Here is a 27,399-nt window from a genome sequence, read left to right as displayed (position 1 = left end):
TGCTACAGTAGGAACCCAGAGATGCACTTGCAGGACAGCTGACAAATGAACATGCTGGCTGATAAAATTTGTAAGATGGACATGAAACTACCTGCATTTCTTTTTTCAGTTAAACCAGATTTCTTGTGCTTCTCAGCCTCATGGGCTGTACTTGACTCACCAGATCCTCCAGAGCCCTAGGATAACCTCCAAGCACAAGGGAAGAGAGAATCTACATGCAAGCAGAAACACTTAATGGGGTTTTAAGGGTGGATGTCCACTTCCTACCATTTGTTCTGGTTAATCAACTGTGGGACAGAACTTCAATTAATTTTTAGTTTCATTCTCAGGTCTTTGTGATGAAGGGGTTTGCCATCTTCTCCCAATCCAACCAAACCCCTACTTTGGTTCGATAGGACAAGAGGTAACGGCTGAAAGTTGCAACAGGGGAGGTTTGCATTGGATATTAGGAAAAATTTCTTCTCAGAAAGGGTGGTGAGGTATTGGAACATGCTGCCTAGGGATGTGGTGGAATCACCATCTCTGTAAGTTTTCAAGAAAAATAGATATGTTACACTGAGCAGCATGACTTAGTGGTATGGTGGAGATGGGCTGATGGTTGGATTTGATCTTAGTGGCCTTTTCAACCTTAACAATTCTTTGATTCTACTGCTTGGGTGAAGCTTGTTATGACAGCATGGCGGGCATATTCCTGCTGAGTCCCCTCCTTCTGCTCCTGCCATCCTGCAGTACTGCAAGGCTCCTGTGATTGAATTTCCTGCCTCACCCACACAGTCCTGCGAAGCCCCTTGCAACTTGATTCAGCAGGGCCTGATCTGGTTAAAAACCCCAGCATTTCATTCACTAACCACATCAGCACCCAAGTGTCTACAGAAAAGTAGATTCTCGCTCCAGGGAACGAATTTGTTCTGCAGGTTCATATCTCTGTCTTTTGTCTTTCTGAAGAACAGTAAATCCTTTATAAGTGGAAGTCTCTACTGGATGCAGGAGAAAAAAAAAAAAAACCAACACCTTTATGACTGTAACTGCTTATACAACAAAGGACACAAAGCCTTGGCAGTGCTAAACATTTATCTCACCTACTGCAAACCTGTACATCGAGAGACAAAGACATAGAGGGAGGCCTGGAAGAAAGGGAGCACACGGAGAGCCAGCAGGAGCAAGATGGACACTGGGGCTGAATTGCTTATGGCAGCACACAGGAGGTCAGGAGTCAGGGGGGGACGATGGCAGGGAGAAGAGAGCTCAGTGTTCCCTTCAGTGCAATCACTGAGGTGGGTGCCAGTATGTTAAAAAAAAAAGAGGTGGAGAGTAGAATGGGTAGAACTGAGGTTTCTTAGTGCTGAAGACAATAAAATTGTAAGGACTCTCACTCTGTCCCATCAGATGCATGAAATCTCAAACACACCCATTGTTACCTGTTTCTATTTCACTTGGGGCTACAACCAATGAAGATGACCTTGGGAACATTTTGAGGGGGAATACCTGTCTCCCCCCAGTATACAGATCTACCTGATTGAACTGGTTCATCCATCCAAACATCCCCCACTTAGGGATGAGGACTGGCTCAATCAATCCTGCATGGCCAGAGCTGCTGCTACTTCCTCCTCATTGTTCTGAAGAGGAGGACAAAATATCTTCCCTCAACCAGCTGATAAAGGATGAAAGTATCATGGTGAGATTGATCTCTCAGCACTGAGCTAGGCTTCACAGTCACTTTTATCATTGAACACAGAGGAAAATGCTTCAATTGTAAGCCAGGTGTGGGATACATCTTGTATTTCTAGAAAGAAAAGTGCAGAGGTGAAGCCTTCAATACATCTTCCTTCCTTTTATCATTACATCCAGCTTATGCCAGTTTCACTTTGATTCCACCTATCCTGATTTGAAGTGCTGTGAATGCAAAAGTTGGGCAAACCCGGCCCCACCAGGCAACAGTGGGTGTTGGGGGGACATGGACACATCGTTTATCAACAGACAGTATCAGCTCAGTGCATGTGATGGATGAACAAGTGGCTCAAGCCTCCAGCTCAGTCAAAGCAGGCCCCAGGCAATTCAAATTTTGGTCTCTACTGTGTCTTTCCTATCTTACAGGCTTTAATTTCCATTGCAGCAAAACAGAAGGACAAGTGAACATAGAAACAGAATCATTTAACTTGGAAAAGATCTTTGAGATCATCAAGTCCAAACATCAACCCCACCTAAAGGAGGCAGCTCTGGGTAATCAAAAAGCAGTTTTGTGCCCCATTAACATGCTTTAGAGTGGAGAAAAGAGGGTTTGTACACTACAAAGGATGGTTTGATATGAGGCTTTGAACCTTTCAAAGTGGGGCTTTGCACTATCCAGTTTGGGGGCTGGACTCTGAAGTGATGCTTTGATTCCTCAAAACGAGAGTTTGATTCCCAAAAGAGACTTTGGGACCTATATATCAGGCTTTGCCTCTTGGCATGTAGCTTTGGGCATGGGAAAGGAGGCTCTGAGCACTAAAACAAGGCTTTGGGCCCTCACGAGGGGGATGGGAGGGGTGGCCATTAAAGGAGATTTGGGGCCCTAAAATGAGGCCTTGGCCCTTAGAATGAAGTTCGAACACTAAAAAGGAAGGATTTGCCCTGTCAGAGAAGACCATGGACCCCCAAGAGGAGGATTTCTACCCTAAAAATAATGCCCTTGGGCTCTAAAATAAGACTCTGAGCCTAAAAAATTATGCTGCAGGTGATAAAACAATGGCTTTAGAGTCCAAATATAGGCTCTGGTCCCTGAAAATAAGGGCTTGGTGCTTAATGATGAAGCCGTGTCCTGTAAAATAGAGTCATAAAACATCCTGAGTTGGAACGGACCCCCAAGCGACCAGCAAGATCATCTAGTCTAACCATCAACCCATTTGTCCTGTCATTCTCATCCCTTTTAAACACAGGTTGGAGAAGGAATAAACTATGAGAAAGCAGGCAGGTCCATATCTTTTAAGGATAGCTCTTCTAGAGTAAATAGTTAACAGCTGCCAAAGTCAGATCGCAGCAGGTAACAGCAGACTTGGAACAAATTTTCAGGGAAAATGAACGATTGTCTCTGTAATGAGATAGAAGGAGGACAGAAGAACACTTTGCCATTATGACAAATTAATCAGCTTCATTCTCCTCCAGCCTCTGCGCATCTTGCAGGCTGAAGTTTTACGATCTCAATCTGGCAAAATTCCTCAGGCTGGGAAAACATGTCACGAAACCCAGCAGAGCAAGTTCAACGGGGTCCAAATAAGGCTGTGCTTCTTCCCCTCGAGCTGCTCCAACAGCCACAAGGTCTCAGCAACCCCAGGCACTGCTGTCAGATGTGGAAGCAGATGTCCCCTAGGGAGACCTGAACACAAGACAGTGTTCAACACCACTGCCCCCAGAGCATCATCTCATTGCAGACTGCTCAGAACAGTGGGCAGCAAGGAAGAGTGAAAGCACCATTTACCTGACCCTCGTTTCACCTGCAAGGTGCCTGCACGGTCGGTGGCCGTGTCCCTTGCCAGGCTCCTGCTGTTACAAAGATGCTACAACCATTGACAACATCTCCCTGCCGTTCTTACAGCAGGTGGTCTCATACAACACGAGGCCATTGTTGCACAGATCAGAGCAAGTCTGAACAACATGAAGGCACTACTTCAGCTGGGAAAATGCAAACTGGCAAAGTGTGCCACTCCACACTTTGAACATGGCAGCCAGATGAGTAAACCTCAGGAAAGATCATCACTCTTTATTGGCCTGGAAACACCTCAGGCTTCACCATAAATATTTGAGGATGTGACAAGCAGCATTTTTCACGCTCGCAAGGCACGGATTCAGTATTCCAACGCATCATCATCCCCAGCAGGCTGCCCTCTCCCAACAGTGCTCCCACCGTCTCATCACCCACATCACTCCCCACTGCTGTGGGAAACAGTGCCAGAAAGCACTTAGACTTGAAATAAATCAAATTGTTTCCATCACAGCATCCCATGATAACATTTATCCTCTTTGCATTGTGTAATCCAAAGCGTCAAAACAGTAACAAATGCATTGCCCAGAATCATTCAGCTCATTGCCAGGTAAAATTAATGTCCAATTCAACCCAAGCAGTAGGAAACTCAGTAATCCCTTCAGCCCATATCTGGGCTGAGAGGGAACAGCATCAGGATGAAAAAAAACAGCTTTTCAGTCACTGCAAAGAAAGGGAAACCACTGGGTAGATAATGGTGCTTATGGAGATGGATGGGAAGAGCCACCAGATGCCTACTAGTATCCTGATAGTAAGAAATCAGTGCAAAGGCATACAAATGAATGAGCATTGGTCAGGACTTCCCTACTTCAAGGGAGATTTTATTTTCTCCTCACTGGAAACCACAGAGCCACGTGTAGAGTTCAATAAAAAAAAAATTCAGGATCATCACAGAGCATTTCCAAGTTAGAATCAAAGATAGCAAACAACTTTGTGATTTGGGGAAAAGTAAAAGGTGTCTAAGGTCAAATCTTGCTAGAATCATAGAATCATTCAGGTTGGAAAAGACCTCTCAGAAAAGACCAAGTCCAACCCCAACACACCCCCACCATGCCCACTGACCCTCAGTGCCACATCTCCATGGTTCTGGAACATCTCCAGGGATGGTGATTCCACCACCACCTCCTGGGCTCTCCATGTCCCACACAGCTCCAGCCTTCCCACAGATCACCCATAGCATTCATCAAATGCTGCCCCAGAAAAAGTTGACCTCGTTTCTCCTGCTCCAAGTACAGAGGAAAAGTCCCAACAAGGAACACAAAGCTGTATTACCTCTACAACACTGCAAGCTAGATGCTGCGCTCCTGCTGGAGCCCCACATCTTTTGTAAGCAAGACAGAAGGATTGTAGGAGTTGTTTGAGCTGCAGTTCACTTGTATTTATGTGTGACCAGCACAATACACTGGGAAAACTGTACATCCTTCCATGTCCATAGGTTGAGAAAAGCACACTCATGCTCATGACCCAAAACCTGGCCGGGGGGGAAATAGCTACCAATTTCCCAATTTCCCAAGGCAGATATCCATCTTAAGGACTGTGGTGAGCAGGCATGACATCCACCTCAACACATCCTGTAAAGATATAGGAGAACCCAGCACTCCCATTGCACCATCAGAAAAATAATGCTCCCAAAAACATTGCACCCCCTATCCTAGGACTACTGGGGATATCTCAGTATTTGGTGGCACAAGGAAAGCCAAGCTGTGCCAGCAGTAGCTACAGAGCTTTCATCAGCAATAGGAAAGGAATAGAAGGCAGAGAGCATCTTTTAGGGAGGGTGCTTAAATATTAGCTGCTGACAAGAGCACCAGCAGGGCTTTGATCAGCATGCTGGAGGAGGACACTCTGTACAGCAGAAAGAGTCTCATTTAATCTAAATGATAACGTCCACATGCTTTTAATTACCTCTTTAGCCATGTACTCAGAGGATTTTGACATCTCATCTGTGGCCTGAGATTTGGGGTTATTTTTATACCAAGTTTTTACTAAGACTTACATATTTCCAATCTCTCTGGCACTTCCCTGTCTTTGCATTTATTATAATTCCAGAAGCAGCAACAGAGGGGAAAGGTTGTTTGCTCTTTACTTTAAAACAGGTATAATCTCTCCTGTAACATTTGCATTGCAAATGTTGCCATGTTTTGCTAGCAGAGGAGGCTCAGGATCCCAACTAGGCCAATCCATCTCCACTGCTCCACAAGAGATAAACCCAGGAGCTAAGACCACCTTATGAGGTGGTGTCTGCCCATTGACCTGGGTTCATAAGCAACTACAGAAAGGCAGAAAATTCCATTAAGAGTTATGGAAAAATTCTGTATAACCTAGCGTCAGTAGGAAGCTAAATAACTTTGTTGTCATTTCAGCTTATTCGTATTGCCATATTTTAGTGTCCACATACCTATCTCAGAAATGTGCCTTCCTTATTGTCCAGTACAGAGCACAAATACATGAGAGAAAATGACTCAGAACCAAGGACAATGAAAAACACTCTGGTAAAAGACTTTTCTGTGGCTTTCCAAAGTACAGTGGCATACTGAAGATTAACTCTTTAATTCTGACAATGAATACTCATGCTCAAGCACTGGAATAGGCAGCAGAGGGAAGTGGTAAAATCACTGTCCTAGGAGGTATTCAAGAACCATGGAGACGTGGCACTGAGGGACACTGGGCATGGTGGCAATGGGTTGATGATCGGACTTGATGATCTTAGAGGTCTTTTCTAACCTTACTGATTCCATGAATACGGCAAAAAACTGAAAAATCAACAGTAACAAAGATCTCGAAAGAGCCTGTGAAACCAGTGATCTAATCTTGGCCCCCTCTTTCCACTCCACTGCTCCCTTTGTAAAGTGCAGAGAGGGAAGAGGGCAGAGCGCTGTGCCATCCAAAGGCTGTGAGGTGCTCAGATCATGAAAATAAGCAGCAAGAGAGCGAATGCTGAGATCACCTGGATTGTGGACTCTCTGTAGAAGCCCAAACCCTAAATTAAGTTTCTTTTCTAGAAAGAAGGAGGGACATTGCTGAGGGTCCCCACTGCAGGAGCCACCAGCTGACACTATTGCTGTAATAACGGGGATTGCATTACGCCCTTGGGTGAAACTCTGCCCTGTGAAAGTCAACATGCATTTACCAACAACCCCTCCTCTGTAGCTCTCCTTCAGTGATCAAAACCATGCACAGAGATTTGTGCAAAGAATAACCTCCAGCTGAAATGCGTATTTTTCTGAAGTGTTGTCTGGGGCTTTCTGATAGTAAATAAGACAACAGTCTGTGCCTTCAGAAGGTCTTTCCCTCTCTGGGCCATTCCAGTACACACAGGTTTCTTCATTTCTCAATAGCTGCAAGCCCACCAGGAGCCTGCTGAGCAATGTGGTCAACACCTGTGCTGCACGGTTTATTTTCTTCAGTATCTCCCCAGGAATTATTCTACCCAAGGACATCGAACCACGATACAGAATAAAATTTAGAAGCTTCCCTCTGCGAAGAAAATATCATTATCCTTACGACTAGCAAAGGGAAACCAAACATGCAGAACTGCCTCCTTGCTTTTCATCCCCTTCAGAAGATACACATTTATATAATATTCATATCTTGCCCCAAGCAAAAAGAGGCTTTCAGGAGAGCCAGTCCGAGGTCCCCATCTTTCAGTCACCAAACACTCTTGAAGCAGATGAAAGAATAGGAGCCTGCAGGCTTCCAGGCTTTGTTTTAAATCACAAGCATCCATTTCGGCTTATGTGGGCTGACCCCACCGTGGAACAGAAAAGATGAACTACCTAATGAACCACACTCAGCCCTGCCTCTGGTTCTTGCTTTAAATCATATGCCAAACACACACAGCCACCAAGCTCTCCTTTGCAGAGCATCTGATATGATAGGATGTCTGAGGAAATGCTTTGATTTAGTGGCTTTCACTGATCATGGCCACTATTGCTGGACCAAAGAATCAATGTGTTGGACCACTTGGCCTTCTCCATGACGTCGTCTTGTTAGACAGCACACATATCCTCATCCTGAAACAGAACTGCCTTGCTGCTTCCTACTCCTCACCTCAGCTCATGCACTGAGGATGAGGATCTCTAACAAAATACTAAACTTAAGCACGAATCTATTCTTTGGAAAATGATTTTCTTTCTCTAGTAACTTAAAGAGCATACGTGCACCACCAAAAGGCATTTATCAGTTAACAGCATTAACTCTTTTCTCTCTTCCTCAGCTGCCAAGAGACAGAAATAAATCTACATCTTTACAGACCTTCATAATTGAGATCACCTGGATGAGCAAAGAAGAAATTGTGTGCAAAATGAGGTGCCACAGTCTAAGAGCTCACAAATCATTAAGATGAGTCAGATTGTTAAATGCAGATCAAATTTCCACAGACGCTGGGGGCGTTCCAGCTAGGCTTCAAACCTGGCAGCCTGATCTCCACAATGGCCAAAACCCAACAGTCGTGGCCAGCAAATGCAGAATCCTTGGCTGACCCCTGGAATTTGAGTATCATGAGACCAGGATGTTCCTAAAATCCAGACACTGGCTTAAACTGCACAAGTTTATTAAAAAAAATTTACACTGATATCTTTTAATTAGCTTTTGTTTGAGCTGCTTATTTCCCCATGCTGCACCAAATGCAGCGTGAACACTGATTTTCAAGGCAGCACAAGAGCAAGCAGCAGCAGAACAGGCCCAAGTTGGTGTAATTAGAGGGAGATCATTTAATATGTCTGGATTCAGAATCACAGAATCATATAATAGCATCATAGAATGGCCTGGGTTGCAAAGGCCCACAGTGCTCATCCAGTTCCAACCCCCTGCTGTGTGCAGGTCGCCAACCAGCAGCCCAGGCTGCCCAGAGCCACATCCAGCCTGGCCTTGAATGCCTCCAGGGATGGGGCATCCACAGCCTCCTTGGGCAACCTGTTCCAGTGCCTCACCACCCTCTGCATGAAAAACTTCCTCCTAATACCTAAACTAAATCTCCCTTGCCTCAGTTTATCATCTCAACAAAGGATTTCTTGCCAGCTCATCCTTTGACTTATAGCTCTATAGCGTTACAAAAACCAACCACAGCAAGGGAAGGGCAGGGTATGAAATGTGCAGATGGGGACAGGGTACAGCGTGATAGATCACTCATCTGCTCCTTTTTACCTACATCCTCTCCACAGTGCTAAAACCAATACATTGTTCCTTTTGGTATCCAGATAGAGATAAAGAAGCTGTCAGTGCCTTACCCTGATAGGACGCCCAGCACCAAGTTGAGCATGAAGAAAGAGCCGATGATGATGAGAGGGATGAAGTAAAGCCAGTTCCAGGTATTTCCTGCAGCATCGTTTGTCTGGAAACCAAGAGAAGAGGAGAGAGACAAATAAATATTAATGAGCCTCAGAAACAAAATACCATAAATTGAAGAGCAGGAGGCACCGGTGATTCCCTTCAGATTTCCATGGGGATGTGTACCATTGACACATCAATTAGCTACGGCAACCAGTTGCAATACAACTGCAGGTGATGCAATGAACCACTTCCTGCACCACAATTTACTGTCAGCTCCAGCATAAGGGTTCATCTCTAACTCTGGAAGGGGCCAAAATTGATCGTTGCAAATTTTAGCACCCTAACTTTGTGTACCTTCTACAGCATCCTCGTCCCTACCCACCACTCTGTGTTCCCTCACACTGAGCATCAGTGCAGTATCTCCATCTGGAGCATGGGAAGGAACCACAGCCTTCCACTAAACCAGGCTGCATGGCACTGTGCCCAGGGTCTGCACACATGGAGCAAAAGACAAGAAGTCTGCAAGAAAACAAGGCATCTTCAGAGCAACTGCAATGCCACAGCTGCTTGCTCAGCACCTTGGAATTGTCATCAAAGCTCTGTCTGAAGCTCCCTGAGTAAGCAGCAGCCCAGATTAGGGGGAGGGAAGGGTGGTTGGGTTTGTGAGAGTTTCTGCATTCACCAAGCACAAGGGAGCTCTTTAAGGAGCTGCTGAAAAGTAAAATGCCACACGGCATACTGAGAAAAATGCAAATTCTGCTCTTGTGAGTGAAAAATGCAGCAATCTGAGAATGTCAGGTGGAAGGGAGGGATAAGGGGGAGAAATACAGAGTCCCAAATACATTTCTGCTGCTCCTGCCTCCTCCTGCAGTGGGCACAGAATAGCACAACCTACCCATCCAACCAGATCAGACGCAGGCAGGACTATTCCAGCTGTGTGTGCTCAACTCCATCTCAAAGTCTTTGCATAAGTAGAGTGCACCCATGACACGGGTGACCAAAGTCATCACGTTTCGTGCAGGTAATAACACTCACAACACTGATGCAAATCAATACCTTCTGAGTTGTTTCTAATACAGCGCACAAATCCTTCCTCAAGGAATCTTTTCCAGGTCAAATGAATGACAAGCCTTTCTCCAAACAGCTAACATCTACAGAAATACCCATGTGAGTTTGTCACCCAAGAGGAGCATGGACCAACCAACCCAGCCACCTACCAGCCCTGCCAAAGGCAAAACCACTGGGAGACAGAGAAACGAAAACAGGCTGGGAAAACGAGAGCAGAAAGGCAGGAAAACTCTGTTCCACCTGTTATCTCCTTACAGGGATTTTGATGCCTTTTCCAATAGTTGTCATCACAGCCCAGCCTCCATTCTCATTTTGCTGACCCTGGTGGCAGCCCTCATGTCACCCATTGCACAGCAAGGCTGGGAACTGCCATTGGCCAGGCAAAGGGGGCTGAAACCCAAAAGGAAGAGCTGGAAGAAGGGAACAGATGGAAGAAGAGAAACCACATAAACATGCAAAGAGAGTGCAGCAGGTTCATTGCTGCCAAATGATCGTTTATCATTTATTTATTCATTTGAAGCCCAAACTTGGCGACAGATCCACAATTCCATGCCACGATCAAAGCCCTTAAAATGAAATGTGCTGAAATACAGCTAATTAACCACCCTGCTCCGAGCTCCTGCTAGACTGCCTGATGCTCAGGGCAGGGCAGAGCCTTGCTCTGTCACTTCTCTCTCATGTAGTGATTCAGAACAACCCAGAGGACAAAACATCAGCAAAAAGGTGAGCAGAAATCTCCTCCCATGAAAGCAGAGCCTTCACAGACATGCAGTGTCTTTCTCAGTGCTGCTAAACACACTTGAACCCAAGCAGAGCTTATGGCAGCAGCTCTGCCACGGTGAGATGCTTCAGTGAATGAAACCTGGGAGCTGACAGGAAAGCCACGCTTTTCTCCTCCAGGAAAAATCCTGCAGGCACCTCCCTGCAAACAGCAGCTGGAGCTTGGGCTGTGGCCCAGCTCCAGACTTGCTCATTAAGTAGAATGAGCCAAAAGACAAAATCAATTTTAATGTTCCAGCTGACATATTTTGCCAGAGTAATGCCTGGCTGACTGTCAGTGCCACTTGATCCTAACTGCAGGCCTAACCCAACAGGGAAGAAGTAGAAACAAAATACATGTAACGATGTGCCACAATTACATCAGGATGAAGCACCAGCTTGCAAGAGGGCTCCCTTGTTGCTCACCCACTGCTTTCACCAGCAGCACCTCAATAGTGCCCAAAGCAAAGTGAAGCCTTGCTGCAGGAGTGCCCTGGGCACAGGCATGAACAGCTCATGTCCATTAAGCTTGGCAGCATCCAATTCCTGAAGGAGATGTGCTGCACGGTGGGAAACTGAGGCACTGGAATGCTAAGGGACAGTGCAGGGTCATGGTAGAAAAAGGGACACGGAGATCTGTTCCTCAGGCACCTGAAGCCTCTAAAAACAGTCCAGCCACTCAAGTGCTCTTCCCAATGAGCCCAGCAGTCACAGCTTCCTGTGCCCAACCTCTGCTCATCTGCAAGCTGCTTCTCACCCAGAATGAGCAGCCATATGTACCCTCACAGATGTTTCCCATCTTTCACTTCTCTGTTTTCTACAAGCCTGACCTAAACCCACCCCTGCAATTCTCTAAGCTCCTCCATGTGACTCTGCTGCATTGGCCACCCCAGAGCCCAAAGCTCAACTGGAGAGCCCATGTCACAGCTGGGTGCCAAAGGACAACCTCGGCGTTAATCTGGGAGCTTTCTTCTCCCTGTCATGCAGCAGCAAGCAGACTGACAGCATCCTCAAGCAGCCACCCCACCTCTCAGCAAAGATCAGTGGATGAACACTGTCATCTGTAACAAACGCAGGAGCTAAAAGATTTCTGTCAAGCAGGGAGATTAATGCCCTGAGTGCCAATAAATCCAAGAGAACAGAGTGTACTCCAGCCAAGCACGAGGTGCTTCCCACAGCCAGGCCTCATGCAACCTGTCTGACAGCAGGGGAAGGCCAGCACTAATACAGACAATTGGGCCACTGCCTCTTTATGCTAACAAGATGGCAGCTGTGTCTAACTATTAATTCATTTAAGGGTATGATTTGAGATAATCACTCCTGCTTGCAATGGGCTGTCGAGAGCAGAAATGCACTTCTATTACCTTTTGCCTTCCTTTTTGCAGTCCTGGCCATAACCCTGCCTCCCAGGACATACACAGAGGCAAAACCCCAAGATGAGTTTTTCACATCTCTGGAGCTCCTTGCCATTGCAGCAGCTCTACCCCAGCCAGCCCCATCCCATCCCCATGCACAGGGACTTCCCCAGCCAACAAATGCCAGCAGAGCTTTGCTCAGCCATCACTTTCCCAGCTCATCCCAGCAGTTAGTGCTCTGGGGACCCTAATTCTGGCTCCGTGCTCCCCATGTTACAGGCTGCCTAAGGAGGTGGTGGAATCTCCATCCTTGGAGGTGTTCAAGAAAAGAGTGGATGTGGCACTGAGGAACATGGTTTGGTAAGCATGGTGGGGGTGAGGTGATGGTTGGACTAGATTATCTTTGTAGTATTTTCCAACCTTAACGATTCTATGATTTTATGGCTGGGGCATAAGGACTCACAGCCCTCCAGGCTAACCCTGACTTCAGACAGGGCTGATCAAAGGGAATAAATGCTGAATTTGGTAGGAGAAGAAGCCCTCCATAGCACATTCTTGCCAGTAATGCTCCCACCAGAATTGGGAAAACTGTCATAGCCTCTGCAGAAAGAGATCCAAAGCACCAAGGAAGGGAAGCCTGTGCTTTTTCACTAGGATTGCTGAAAGTCATAGAATCATTAAGGTTGGAAAAGACCTCTGAGATCATGAAGTCCAACCATAAACTAATTTCCACCATGCCCCTCATCAATGCCACATCTCCACAGATCTGGAACACCTCCAGGGACAGTGACTCCACCACTCCCTGAGCAGCCTGTTCCAGTTTCTTACCACTCTTCTGAAGAAGAAATGTTTCCTAATACCCAACCTGAATCTTCCCTGGAGCAACTTAAGGCCATTGCCTCTCATTCTATCAGTATTAACTGGGAGCAGAGGACAAATCCACTTCACCACAACCTCCTTTCAGGCAGTTGGAGAGAGCAATAATGTCTTCCCTAAGCCTCCTCTTATCCAGACTGATCCATCCCAGTTCTTTCAGTTGTTCCTCATAAGCTTGTGAGCCAGACCTTTCACTGTTCTTCTTTGGGCATGCTCCAGAGTTTGAATCAGTGTTGGGTTCCTGGTTCTGGAATCCCAACAAACATGATGTGAAATTTGGTTTACACACAGCCTTGGGAGCAGGGGAGCTCCTGCCTCTGTTCAGCAGATGGCAAACCTGAGGCTTCAGGAGATTTACAGACAGAAAATTACAGCAAGTCAAACAAAGAACAATCCCCCAAATCTCTCTAAGCAGACAGCACAGCTGCCCACACATTCCCACACTCCTCCAGCTACATTACAGAACATATCTATATTCTGAAACACAGGACTTAAGTCTGTATTTCACGTAGGAGATAACTGGGGGATTCCCACACATCTGGGCATGTGTTACATCTACCAAGAGCCAGCAAAGTGAACATGAAGCCATGGTCTGGGTGAATCTAAGGGCTGAGGGATGTGCAGTCTGGAGCTGGTGCAAGCGAAAGAGCTGCCACCACCCTGCACTGCCCACAGCCCTTTTAAATACCAGTAGAAGAGGAAAACATCTGTCTTTTCTAAACAGGGCCCCATTCTGCTACCTACACCTTTCTTTTCTCAGCCACTTTAGAAAGGAACTACAACCTGGAGGCAATTTTCTCATCTCTCCAAGGAAGACAATCTTTGTCCATCTCTCAGCATACTGTTGATGTGAAAGACAAGCGATTAATGGACCAGCATAGAAACCTTTGGAAAAGTTTCCAAAGCAGGGTTCAATAAAGAAGAGATCTAATTTGACAGATACAGCCCAAGCTGAAACAGACCTCTATGTTTCCTACTATGATTTTAATCAAAATGTAAAGTATGTCTAGAGTTCACTCACTTTAATTCAACCAATGGCAGACCGTGGCTTATTTGGGGCAATTAAAGTGCAATCTTCCCTTAGATAAGTGCTTTTGCTTTGGGGGAAACTCTCGGCTGTCTTTGAGAGATGAACTTTATTTACCTTTTATCTGATTTCTCACAGTCCTCTCCTTTCCTGTTAATTAGCAACACCATTTATGTTTGATTCATTTCTGCCTGTTTCCTGTCTTAGGATTAGGCAAACGTGGAAATTACCAGCAAAACCACAGCAACGAAAAGCACTCACAGTAAGCACAAGGAGACCTGCTCTGTCCAGCACGTTTTCTCCATGCACCAAATTCCTCCTGCTGAGCTCTTTTTATCAGAGAAAGACCTTGCACAAGACACTATAAGGGCAGCAAACGCAAATTTGCTGAGAAGGCCTTCTCAGCTCAGCTTGGGATTTAATGACTGATCTACTCACAAAATCATCACAGACTCAAATGAAGTTTAATCTAGACATTTCTCTGGTATGCTGCATGGTCCACATTGTATCCCAAAGCACTAATCTTCAATTACAGAAAGTAACAAGTCCTCTCACAGATGGACAATGAGTTATATAAGTTTCATACAAACTTAATAGGTCCAAGCTCAAATCTAACTGTCATCTGAAGTCCTTAAAGGCATATTGATGGCCAAGCATAAGCTTTGCCCATCCAGTGCAAGAAGGTCTGCATCCAAGTCTGGATTCCATTCTGCTGAAATTCCTACAGAAAACACATCTGCCCTAAATCCACCCTAAAATAACATCTCAAATCTAAAGCCTAGCAGGACATCTGATATTGTATTCCATCTTTTATTTTCAACAAAGATGATTACAAAATGGAACTGAAAAGATTTGTACAAGCCTTTTACAGTACTGCAACCCTCAGAAATAAGAGTTTTCACCCAGAAACATCACCACATCCTGCACTGGGGAAGCCTATCCTTGGGGTTACAGCATGTGAAACAGAGTCACAGGCAGGCGAGAGGAGAGCTGCTCACAGATTTCCCAGTAGATCACTATAAGAACCAGTGAGATAAGTCCTATCTCTCAAGTCCTGACCTCACATTCTGGTTTATCATATGAAATATTAGAATCTGCAAAATAGCTGCGTTCAATTTTTTTTTTTTTTTTTAAGATATTTCTTCCTTTTTTTTTTGTCAGTCACAGCTTAAATAAAAACCTTGGCACAAAGTCAGTCCAATAACTTTGGTTACTGACTTTCAGATGTTACAGTCCATTTGCAGAGAGCATCTGGTATTGAGCTCTGCAGGAACACGACAGCCAGGGATGGGGAACTGCTGGCGATTGACCCTTCCAAGCAAAATTAAATTGGCAGAGAGATGCACGTCCAATTGATGCTCAGGGGTTGTATGACCCAAAGGAGCAGATGACAGAGCACCTGCCTGGTGTGCTTGTCTGTGTGAAGGAGAAAAGCAGGATGGGTTGGTTAATGGCATTAGTGGTCAGCCCGAATCGCATCCCTGCATGCACTGAGGCAGAGTTGGATTGGGAGTCAGATGGTCCCCTTGAGCATCTCTCCATTTGGGAACAGTGGGTTTAGGTCCATTCAGGTGCTCTAAGGTCCAGAAGTGATTCAAATGGAAGAGCCCCAGTCCAGCAAGATGCAGGGAAATTTGGAGCCACGCACCAGCACCAACTACATCTCGTCATTTTGTCTGCTTACACATGTTCTAAGGCTAACTCCTGAGCTGGAGGTCTCCACGCATGTCCAGGTAAGGACAAGAACTCAGGAATCCCAGAGGTCCACCCAAGGTCCAACTAACAGCAAACGATTCGGACAATCTCTTCCTTAACACATCGTATTTGTGCCTTCTGTGCCTTCATGGTAATTCCCAAATGGATTTTGGACTTTGTGGCAGAGTACTTTCTGGAGGCTCTTTGGGATGTGACAGCACTTGTCTTGGAGCCCAGCAGTTGAAAGAAAAGCATTCTGAGAGCCCGCTGGCCTTCCACACTGCTTTTTACATTGGCTAAAAAGCATCCAAATCCTGAACACAACTTCTGCTCAAAGTGAGCTGTCTGGGAAGAGGTTCTCTACACCCCTGGCCCATTTATACCCAAATTGATGTTTCTGAGAAGATCCTCTCTCATCACAGAAGACCTCTGAGTTACTGCACTCCAACTTTTTACCTTCAGGATATGAGTCAGCCTGCTTCACCAATGTTAGAAAATAACAATCCACCTCGTTCAAAGCTTACTGCTACTGCCTGGATCCACCCTGTGACCAAGAAGGCAACAGAAAAAAATATCCACAAATCTTTTGAGTCTCCTAACACTAAAATCTGTGGTGTTCTGAAACAATGTTAATCCTTCTGCCCCCAAAAGGAGCATCCAACACCTCAGTCACTGGATATTTAGAGGAGCAGAATACAGAGTTATTCAACTACTGGGATCAACTCAAAAAGCAAAAGATGACTGTTGGTAAAATCCTTGATGCTGGCAGCATTTAAATTGTCCTAGGATATTGCTAGCTGCGGACGAGCGTGTTCTAAGTACGGTTGTTGCACACAGTAATAATGTTAATACAACCAAATTAAAATAGAAGCCCAAATCCTTCCCCTTGTTTCTTCCCTCTTCCAGCCTTATGCTTTCCAAAGAAGCACAGAACTAAGACAGAAAAAAGCAAAAACGCTGATGTTTTATGCCTTGATCTGCAGGCTTACGGCTCCAACAAATCAATACATAAATATGCTAACAGGACTTCTCAATAAAAAATTCATTCTGTCCCCTGATAGCGTGGACTCACTCAGCTGCTTTATTCATGAGCGTGCCCAGCGCTGTGAAAACTCTCATTCACTGTCAGAAATTACAGGCAGGTCAAGGGACTCTACCTATTTATTTTTGCTAATCTCTCCTCTTTCTTATTTTAAACAGCTTGGAACTTGAATTATGAATGTAAACTAGGCCTAAGCAACTCCTGTAGGAAACAGGAAATGTTTGTTCATGCTAAGGAAGGTCAGATCTATGATGGAATAACCAGGTGAAAGCATTACCCAAGGATCATGCAACCAGTTACCCTGGGAACCACAGAGGGCATTTACAGCACAGACCTCATTAGGAACAACGAGCATTTTACACATGTGAGCACCTTCTCCATGGCCACAGAGCAAGTCAGCAGCACAATGATGAACAGAGCCCAAAATGTCCAAGGCTCTAACCAGAGACACCTCAAAGCAGCTCACAGGCTACTTGCAACCTCAACACTCCCTGCAACTTCTGTTTGGCCATGGGTGACAGGAAACCATTGCTGATGACCCACGGACCAACCCATGGGCTACCCAGCAGCACCACGTGGCATCTGCACCAAGCCAGACCCCTTTTATTTCAAAGCCCTCAAAAGAAACATCTAGCAAATACATGCATTTAATATTCATCATTTAAATGCCAAATTACAAGTAAAACCAAGTACTTCAGATAATTTCAACTAAGCATAACTCAGAGATGCTAATGGGCAGCCAATTCATCCAGCACAACTCTAGTTTAATCTATTATTAAAACCAGTACCGCAGTGGCCTGTTGTTGCCTTCAAGTTTCCTTTCTCTGAGCACACAGCCAAGACCTGCTTTCTGGGAAGGGACAGACCTTACATTGCCAAGTGCCCCCAGAAGGTTAGCACAGAGGTTGTGGAGAGTTTGAGGAAGGGTTGCTCCTTGGAAAACAAGTGCTACTCTTGAGTTTGAAATTCTTGGAAAGTAAGAGCGCTTTGTATTTCACTCATTGCATGAAAAGACTCATGCCTAAGGCATGTTACATCCAGGGCTTCCTTGGTCTTTTTTCTTTTACTGCATAACCAACCATCAAGGCTTAAGGAACACGCTATCTTTCATCAACTAGACGAAGTTATCCCCAAATTACTCTTAAAGTTGTAAGGAGAGAGGAGTACAAACACTTGCACGTGCACACAGACACAGTTATTTATGAGCTATGGTTGCTCAAGGATACATGCAGTATTTACATCAGGGTAAATGTACATTCAGACTAAAATATGAATTTTGTTGGCCTGGTGAGTAGATGCAGAATAAACTTGTCCTCCTGCTCAGCAGCCCCCATTGCCTGTATCCCTAAGTCAGCAAGACAGAGCCTCTCACATGGACAGATTCCCAGAACACTTAACAAAGAATTCAATACTCAGTCACTTTCTGACAATGACCATGGGAAATAATGGATCGATGCCCCAAATCATTGCAGATAATGACAGTCCTAAGAATAATGCACTGGCTTGCTCATCATCTTAAATGCAGGTCTAGACTTTTCCTGAAAGAAAAAAACCTATATATTTCAAGCACTGATTTTTTTTTTTTTTTTTTGTAGGCAAAAGCTTCCCAAGAAATTTTCAATAGCAGAAATCTGTTTAACTGAATTAAGTTCTTGATTTTATTGCATAAAATCTGAACAATAGGCTATTGTTATGTGCATTCCTCAACAGAGAATTAGGTTTGTGCAGAATATGGATCTATTTAGGTCAGGCCACCTTCTCATTTTGTCTTTTAATGAGAATACCTCCAGCTGTACAGCTATCTCCTCCAGTCAATTATAAGCAAAAAATATCTTGGTAGGCATTTCTACAGCCTACAAAACAAGCTAGAGCTGAGAGTTCAATCACACAAACTTCAGAACACAGCAAGACCCTGAGGTCCAACAGTCCTTTGTCAACGCACACTCTGCTTCTCAGGACAGGAGCCCAAAACTGGTTTCTTCCTACAGTTTTCCCATTTCAGACAGAAAAAAAAAAAAAAAAAAAAAAATTGGCCAAGATCCTCCCAGCTCTACCTAAAGATGTTTCATAAAGGTTTTATGCAACATGTTAATTAGAGCAGCAGTGCAAGCTTGGTTTGTCAGGTCTCAGTCAAAAACTTGGTGCAAGTCTTCGTAAGCGTATCTCTTGATATAGCAAATAGAAACTTATATCCAGGTCAGGATGACCATCCTTGAAACTGCTAATTAGATTAGAGCAGAGCAACTCTTAATCACAGTGCCACAACTAAACTTGTCTTTAAAGATAGGAGAATCTTGAATAAATTAATTAGTTCATTAGCACAACTAGCAGCCTGCAGTAGAGAGATGAGCCCTATCTTTAACTGACCAATTTAGGTTAGAGGCTGTAGCAGAGTTAAGTGATACAAATATGTATAAAAGAGCATAGTGAAAATCCTGGGGTGTGGTTGCTTTGTGGAAGACCATCTTGCACAACTTTGCAATTAATCAATATCTTGTCTCTGTGTGTGATTGGATTATTGCACACCAAGTAACAAATCCATCTTTCACATAACAAGTTGGCTGGGAAATCAGAAGCCCTGCTCAGCAAAAGTCTCCAAATGTACCTGCTTCCCTCTTGGGAAACAAGTGAATGTATGTTTTTAATCCAGCCAAACGCCAACTGGTTTAGTAGAGTTAAATGGCAGCACAGCTGCCAATTCAATGGGCTGGACCCTGAGCTCCTCTGTGGCAACAAACCCCTGTAAATCTGTGCATCTCTCATTTGATCAGGACTTTTCAGTCTAGACAAGGTGATTTTGATTTAGAGCATGACTTGTTACATGAAGTTATGCTGCTTTTCATACTTACTGGATGATTACCTCCTGTAAGAGAGTAGTTGAGTGCATGCCTGACTTTGATGCGTGGATCTACAAGCAATAAGGGCAACAAGAGCATTGCTTGAAGAATCATAGAATCATTAAGGTCAGAAAAGATCCAACCATCAACCAATCACCACTATGCCCACTGAACTATGTTCCTCAGAAGATGCATCTGGATTTAAAAAACCTCCCACTTGAAAGTCTCTGTAACTCTAGTAAATTTACCAGTTGGAGGAGAAAGGAGAAGAGAGGCTTTGCTTGCAAAGGAGAATGATGAACCTCCTGCCAAACAGCAGCCTCAGTTTGCACCTTGTAGCACCCTGAGATGTGCCAAAATGCTGAGCACAGAGGACCTCTGCCCCAGCAAATTGTTCCTTGCCTCCCTATTACTGACACAGCACAGAAAACAGACCTGTGATCACCATCTGTGCAGGTTCCTAAACCCAGCATCCCACCCACACACCGAGCATCCCACTCATCCCACTGTCAAGCTGCCTAACAACAGCACAACCCCATATGCCAGTACTGCACCTCTTAGCACAGCTCATCAGTGCCCCAGGGCACGCAGTCTGCAGATCAAAGACATCATCCTGAATCCCTTGCACAGCCAGCCTCTTCTGCAGGAGCACCTAGCATTAGGTCTTCTGGATTGCTATAGGAACTACAACAGCAAGTAAGGTCTTCACTTTTTTCTTTTCTGCTTTTTTCTTTCAAAGAAGTTTTCTCTTATTCTTTTCCACTTCAACCACAGATGTAGCAGTCATGGCTCAAGCAGGCTGGCATGCTTCTGAAAGCATCCAGCTGCTTTTATTTCCCTTTGTAGGAAACCAATTGCAGGGCATGTAAGAGAGCTGCTTATCCCCTCGCTGCTGTAATGTTGTCAAGCTGCAAGCGAATTTCTTCAGCTGGAGTTTTCACTTCTTGGCAGGCATTGGTGATTAAGCTGTTGTTTGGAGAGATTTTCATTTCTTTTCAGAGAGCAATTGCTCTGTTGAAAGGGCTCTTTAAGTTTGTATGATGTATGTCATTCTCCGGCTGTATGTGTTAAAATCTCCTATCAAAGCCTGGAGGTGGCTGCCCCACAGTCATTTTGAATATACCTTCATTGAGACATTCAATAAAACGCAGAAAATACGGTGAGGCACTTAAACACTTGCTCAACTTTACATTTCCATTTGCTCAAGTGGTTTTCTGAGCAGGGCAATGTGCTGAATCAGGGCTGAAATGCCCTACCCTTTCAGCTTTACAGAGAGCTTCCAGCAGACGTGGGGGCAGACAGCCTGTTTTTCCAGACAGATGGAGACCTGGGCATGGCCTGAGACATGCATCAGACCTGTCTTAGCATCTAGACATTGCAAAGCTACTTCAGCCTTAGACAAGCTCCCCATTTGCTATTACATTATCTTTGGAAGCACACACAGAGTGCCATAAAACACAATTGGATCTCCGGGGGGCTGTGAGAAAGAAGGGGATGGACTCTTTAGCAGGGTCTGGGGACAAGAGGAAAAGTTTTCCAACTAAAAGAGGAGAGATTTACACTGGATATAAGGGAGAAGCTGTTTACAGTCAGGGCAGTGAGGCACTGCACAGGTTGCACAGAGAGGCGGTGATGCCCCATCCCTGCAGACAGCCAAGGTCAGGCTGTTGGGGCTGTGAGCACTGCTGGAGCTGTGGGTGTCCCTGTGCACTGCAGGGAGTGGGACCTGATGGCCTTTAAGGTCCCTTCCAACTCAAACAATTCTGTGATTCTAAAAGATCTGGGACCTCACCCTTTGGCAAACAGACTCTGTGGTGCTCCAAAATCCAGGAGAAGTGGGAGGAAGGCATGAATAAATGGATGCTGGCCAAGGCAGAATTTAGAGTGGTGAAAATCTGTTGTGCAGGCAGGTCATCCTCCCACACAAGACCCATCAGGGGTGCAGATTCCTCCCATTTAGATCTGTCTCACAGGGGCCAGAAGAGAAATTCAGCCTAGCAGGTGAAAGCTGTGCTGCTCATTCGTGCTAATTTATTATACTGCTGTATTACATACAGCCAACCAGGTCTCATCACTAACAGTGCTACTCCAAAGTCTGTTGTTAGACATCTCCCTGGAGAAACCCAAGGGAGAAATCCAGTCCACCTTCTGCCCCATAGCAAGGTACTCAGGACAGAGCATGGAGTTCTGGGGAGGGTTTTAAGGCATGGAGAACACTTGTTATTTTCACGTAGCCATTATGTTGGTGCCTGGAGCAGGATACGAGTGGTGGGTTGTTCTGTTTGTGCAAGAATTTTTGAAGCCTGGGAGAGACGCTGAGGACTACACGACTGCCACAAACAAGTGATAAGAACAGCTTAAATGAATGAATGTCATCCTCAAAGATGCGTTTTTCTACACAGTAATGATCTTCCCTGTTGTTTGAGCCAAACACGCGTTGCAACAGCACGATGGGGATGCAGCAGGCTGAGAGCCAGCATGGGTGAAACCCACACCTCTGTAACCAGGTCTGCGCATCAACCCATTCCAGACATCTCTGCTTAATTTTCCTGTAAGCAATTGGTCCTACTGAACCACCAGAAACCAACACTTGCTGCTGCTGAGGGGTAGAGGGATTATCCATCACCCTGTGTGCACGTAGGTGGTGCCTGACTCTTATTAGAAGATTACAGTCATCCTAACTGGATAGTAAATACTATTTAACACTAACAGCATTCAGGGATTTTTCCTTCTTTCCGAAACTGCAGGGAGGAAAAGAGCATTGTCATTCACATCCGTGCAGCAGCACTAACTCTAGTACAGGTGCTGAGCTGCCATTGCTCCAGCATGCATTGTATGTGCACTGCCAGCTCTGTAACCAGTGCTTGTATATGAGCATCTCTCATCATGCTCAACATATTTCCAAGAGCAACCTCATTGTGGCAGTGAATGCTCAGTGCTGGTGAACACCAGATCCCAGGGATAATCCATCCCCTAATAGTGCAGCAGGGAATTTTGCTGTGTATGCTCTCCCTGCACTCACATCCCAGGCTTTAGGCAGATGCCACATTCCCAAATAGCATTTTGGCTGAAGCAACACAACATCAGAAAGTCAAAAGTCCCCAGAAACACATGTGAGGTATCCAAACAACAAGCTAAATCAGATTTTCTTCTGCCCCAATAAATTCCAACACATCCACCACCTCTGGGCTGGGCATGGAACAATAATTATATCCTGACCTTCTCTTCCTGTGTCTTTGTAGGAAATTCAAAGACACAAAAAGGAGTGAAAAAATACCAAGTGAATCATCCTCAATTCAGTGAGGGTATAGTTCTAGTTGAGATCCAATTTAGGGCAAACTTACATTTAATTTGAACTGTTCCTTTCTACTTACAAGCATATTAGAGGTTAGGCCCAGTCCACGCTCTTGTAATACCCATTGGACACTAATATTTGACAGTAGAAAATAGAAGAAACAGGAAAATCTCTTGCCATTAAGATCAAAAGAGAGTGAGCGTACACTTTGACATTTCTCCTTTCCTGCCAGGAGTGCCTGTTTTGCAAAGCAAATTCCACCATGTTATCCTTGAGCTCCTGCAGAGGAAAGATAAAAGGTGAAAATCTGGCTCTTTGAAAGTCAACATCCAGTTTCCTACCAGCTTCAAGTGAGTCAGGTTTGAGCCATGGTTTCCTGTAGGAGAAACGGGGCCACAAAGCTCCAAAGCACGCTCCTCAACTCCTTGGAAGCTCAGTGTGCTGCAAAGGCACGACTGCACCTCCCAGAGGGTTATGTACCAGGAAACTGCAAGAGGACCACAGCACAGAGCCCAAAAACCTTCCCAAACAACTGAGTATACAACAAAAGCGCTGAGCCCCAACCAACCTCAGCCATTAGGTCTACACGAGGTATCTCATTTACAGTTATCAATAATATCCCGCGTGTAGTTTAAGTCCCTGTGGAGTAACTGGTGCTTCTATAGAGGACAGCAAGGCGTTTTACAGCTGGGAGTTCGTATGCAGGCACAAAACATCTCTGGTTTTTCACACTTTGCAGAGCAATCTGAGGTTCCCCCAGTGATCAGGGTCACGGGCAGGAGAGGGGTCATGATGGATGAGAAGGTCCTTGTATGGGAAAAGCTGAGAATCATTGCTGTAGGAAGGAAACCAGGACTTATACTATCATCTGCTTCATGGGTGTCCAACCTTTTGGCTATTCACATTAAGTGAATGGCAATTGTATTGGGCTGCATACACAAAGGTCGCTCCAAAAGTCATGCCTCCTGTTTACTTCCATAGAAAACTACAACTGGAACAAAGAGCACAATAACACTACTTGATAGAGCCAAATCTCAGCTACAAAACACTATTTTTCAACATAGTCGCCACCATTAGCTCTGCATTTTCACCAGCATTGAACAAGAGCCTACATGCCACACCTGTAAAATTCTGCACCAGTGCAGGTAACTACTGTCACCACTGCTGAAATGCAGCCCACCCACTGCCTCTCTGTGTTGGTCTCCATAAATATTCAGCATATGTCAATGAATGTCATTTTTTCCTCGTGGAGGAATTTGATGACACACTTTTGCTCCATATGCACTTCCATGTCAGATGCCATTCTGTCAGACTGCCTCTCTGGTGCCGTATGTCACACAGCAACAGGAATATTGGTGGGAAGGTTCAGCCTTTGCTGCCAAACCACCGACACAGCTTCAGCTCACCTATCCTCCTTCCCCTTTGGCAAAAACCTGGAGGCATTTGTGGAATTGTTCTCCCTCAGTGCTAACATCCCCAGGTCATTGTCAGCTGTGCTTCCGACAGGATAACAAGTGCATCATGATAATATTTAGCATATTAAAATACTTTGTGAGAACTAATTAATACATTTACATAATGGTCCCAAGAGACGCTCTGATCACCAGTTACCACTTATGAGCTCAACAATAGTTCTTTCAGGCACATGGGAAGCAGACAGTGCAGCTCCTGCTGTCCTACATCACTCCCATCCCTGGTGTGATACTCCAGGTGAACATTACTTACTTACTTACTCTGAAACAGGTTGCCCAAGGAGGCTGTGGATGCCCCATCCCTGCAGGCATTCAAGGCCAGGCTGGATGTGGCTCTGGGCAGCCTGGTCTGCTGGTTGGTGACCCTGCACATAGCAGGGGGTTGGAACTGGATGAGCATTGTGCTCCTTTTCAACCCAGGTCATTCTATGATTCTATGATATGATTCTATGATTCTTACTATGGGAAGGCCCTGTCCTGAGCAAAGCCCAATGTCAGCACCACCAAAGCAGGACTCAGAATGGTGCATCAGCCTGCTGTAGTGGCCGGAGCATCTTGAACAGCATTGCTGGTGATCTGGTGCTCTAAGGAGGTTTTCCCTCATTTCCCAGTCCAAAAGATGCTCTGTCTCTACTTCGGAAGACAAAAGGTACTTTTTTGTCTCCTGTCCTTTGCATACAGTGACCTCCCCAAATCACCTGTTGCTCCTCACATCCTTTCTGGCTATAAACAACGCTGCAGCCGACAAATCTGCAGCCCACAGAAGTGCTCCGTCGGAGATATTGCTCTGGTGTTCCTGTGCTGCTGACTCAGGAAGAGTTTTCCCCAGCTTATTCTTAGCGCGTTTCACCTGATTAACGATTCAGTCTTTTTGCTTCGAGCATAAATCACCCTCCAGATAAAGCCTTGCTAGAAAGCTTTCTTTGGCCCCAATTAAAAGGAAACTCTGGAATTATAAACAGTGGATCAGCAAGGAAAAACTGGGCTGAGATTTGCGAGCCAGCATTCTCTCTGCCCTCCTAATTCCTCGATTTATCACGGGAGGAGTGGATACCCGCAAGGTAATTACTGACTGCAAAGCCTTGCCTTTGATGGCAAGGAATGTATGGAAGTTGCATCTGCACACCATGTGAAGTCATGGAGAAACCACTCGATAACCCTCACAGAGCTACTCTCACTGGAACCTTTGGAAGGACCTGAGCCAGGCCATCGGACCCGAACACAAGCTCCCTCTTTTCGTGAGCATCGGTTTACATCAACCTTCAGACACAGCCCTCATTTTTCTGTCTTGAAGCTGCTTTCAGGGCAGACGGCTCTGTCCCCTGGTAGTGTCAATGCAGAAGTGGTAAAGCAGTCTCACCCTGCGACTGACCCCATCCTGACTGCAAAGACAAATTCGAGCTCTTAGCACCCCATCGCAGGAAGCAGAGCAGTAACAAAGCCCCATTCATGCAGCTCGATCAATCAATCACTATTTTGCAGCAGGAAATGAATGGCCCATTAAGGAAGCAGTCGGTAACCTCAGCTTCCCAGTAATTGCATTCAGTCCTACGCTGCCTGGCGTCCCAGGGATTTCAGCCCTAAGGACAGACCCGAGGTGGGGCCATTAGGAAGAAGGGTGAGCAAAAGCAAGGCAGCAAACCCACCCCAGCCAAGCAAACCCTGCATATGGCAGTGGTCAGATAAGGGCAGGGGAAAGGGAAGATCAGCCTTCCTCTGCTCCTGCTTGGTGAGAGAAGCACCAGCTTTGTTCCTTATTAATGCATAGTCACAGTTTACAGAGACTGTATCTTGTAGTCTCACAGACCTTTGCAAATCTTAATTAAGCTACACGTTGAAAGTAGGTTCATAGCTCCGACGAGGATCCCACACCTGGGGAATGCAGCTTTCCTTCAGGAGAGCTGGCAGAAAAATGCATTCCACCACTGCTGGATGCAAGAGGCAACACTTCATGATAATCCAGTATGGCTGCAGTAGGAACTCATGATTGCAGCTGAGGTGTGGGACAGGTCAGAGCTGGAAGGACTCTTTGCACTGCTGTTAGCCTCTGGCACCCACTGCACCATGTGTGCTGCCATAACTGCAGCAAGGTTTGGGCTTTTTACTTCTTGTTTTTTCTTTTTTCTTTTTCTCTTAGTTTTTTTCCAATTTTCTTTTTTTGCTTCTTTTTGACAAACCTCGAGTGGGCATGGGAGAAACCAAGATGAAAGCCAAGCAGCTAGGGAACAGCCAATGACTGAAGCTGTGAAAAACTTAAGGGTGCATCTTCTCCACCCACGTCTTTTCTTGGCTGCTAACCTGCAAAAGGACAGCCAGCTCTTCAGCCAGCAGAGCAGCACGGGGATGGGGCTGAGAAGAGGGGCAGAGCTGGCTGCAGGCACCAGATGTGGGAAGGCTGCAAAGTGGTTTGGTAGCACTGCACAAAGCACACTGCAAGTAAACCATCCAGAGATCCTCCAATCCAACAAAGAACCCATCAACCATTGAAACCCAACCAGGGTTGGGGGTCTCAGGCAAGGCCTGACGTTGTACAGCAAATGCATGCTGCATCTCATCCAGGCATCTATTTCCAATTAGATTAAGGGACATCTAAAATGATACTATAATAATTTTCAAAGCAACCCCCACAATCAATACCCCAATACTAAAGTTTGGTTTTTTTGCATGTGGTACAAAAAGCAGTTTGGGAGAAAATGATCTAATACACCACATATTGATTAATCAATCCCAGTCGGGATGCTAATGGGCTTTTCTTGCAACAGTTGGCGATAGAGGAAGGAGTGGGATTGTTGAATGAGAGTGGGAGAACCAGGTTGTGTGATAAACTTTCAGGGCAAGGGGATGCAATGGGGAAATGGGCCCTTCTAGAGATTACTTTAAGCAGGTAAGGACTTGGAAGAAACGGAGGAACTGAGCTATGAATGGTAATAAATCAGATATATCAGCTTCAAGCACTGACGATTTGTACCTTGCAATTTACCGTGGTTGGTATTAATAATACTTCCCTGTTGCTACAGAAACCCTCACAGGAAGGTCTGCAGAAGAGCCCAGCGTGGATCCAAAGCCTATAATGAAGTATATGGAATATTTTGTAGTCTTACCAGTCAGGGAAATGGTCTATTAATGCCTGCTATGTTTTATTTTCCACACTGGCACTTCTGCCTAAGACAGGACGTGGTAATTCA

The 27,399-nt window shown here is 45.4% G+C and overlaps 1 protein-coding gene across 1 annotated transcript in view; it reads right to left on the bottom strand.

The window, feature by feature from the left end:
* Positions 1-27,399, bottom strand: part of LOC146543113 (voltage-dependent N-type calcium channel subunit alpha-1B-like) — a 47,500-nt gene that overhangs the window by 12,363 nt on the left and 7,738 nt on the right. The window contains exon 5 of the mRNA XM_085239659.1: positions 8,746-8,849. Coding sequence (XP_085095785.1) covers positions 8,746-8,849 — 104 coding nt within the window. The remainder of the gene's footprint in view (positions 1-8,745; positions 8,850-27,399) is intronic.

Source organism: Meleagris gallopavo, chromosome 19 (genome assembly GCF_905368555.1).
Source record: "Meleagris gallopavo chromosome 19, MGAL_WU_HG_1.1, whole genome shotgun sequence".
In the NCBI taxonomy this organism is placed as follows: Eukaryota; Metazoa; Chordata; class Aves; order Galliformes; family Phasianidae; genus Meleagris; species Meleagris gallopavo.
This window is presented reverse-complemented; position numbering and strand designations above follow the sequence as displayed.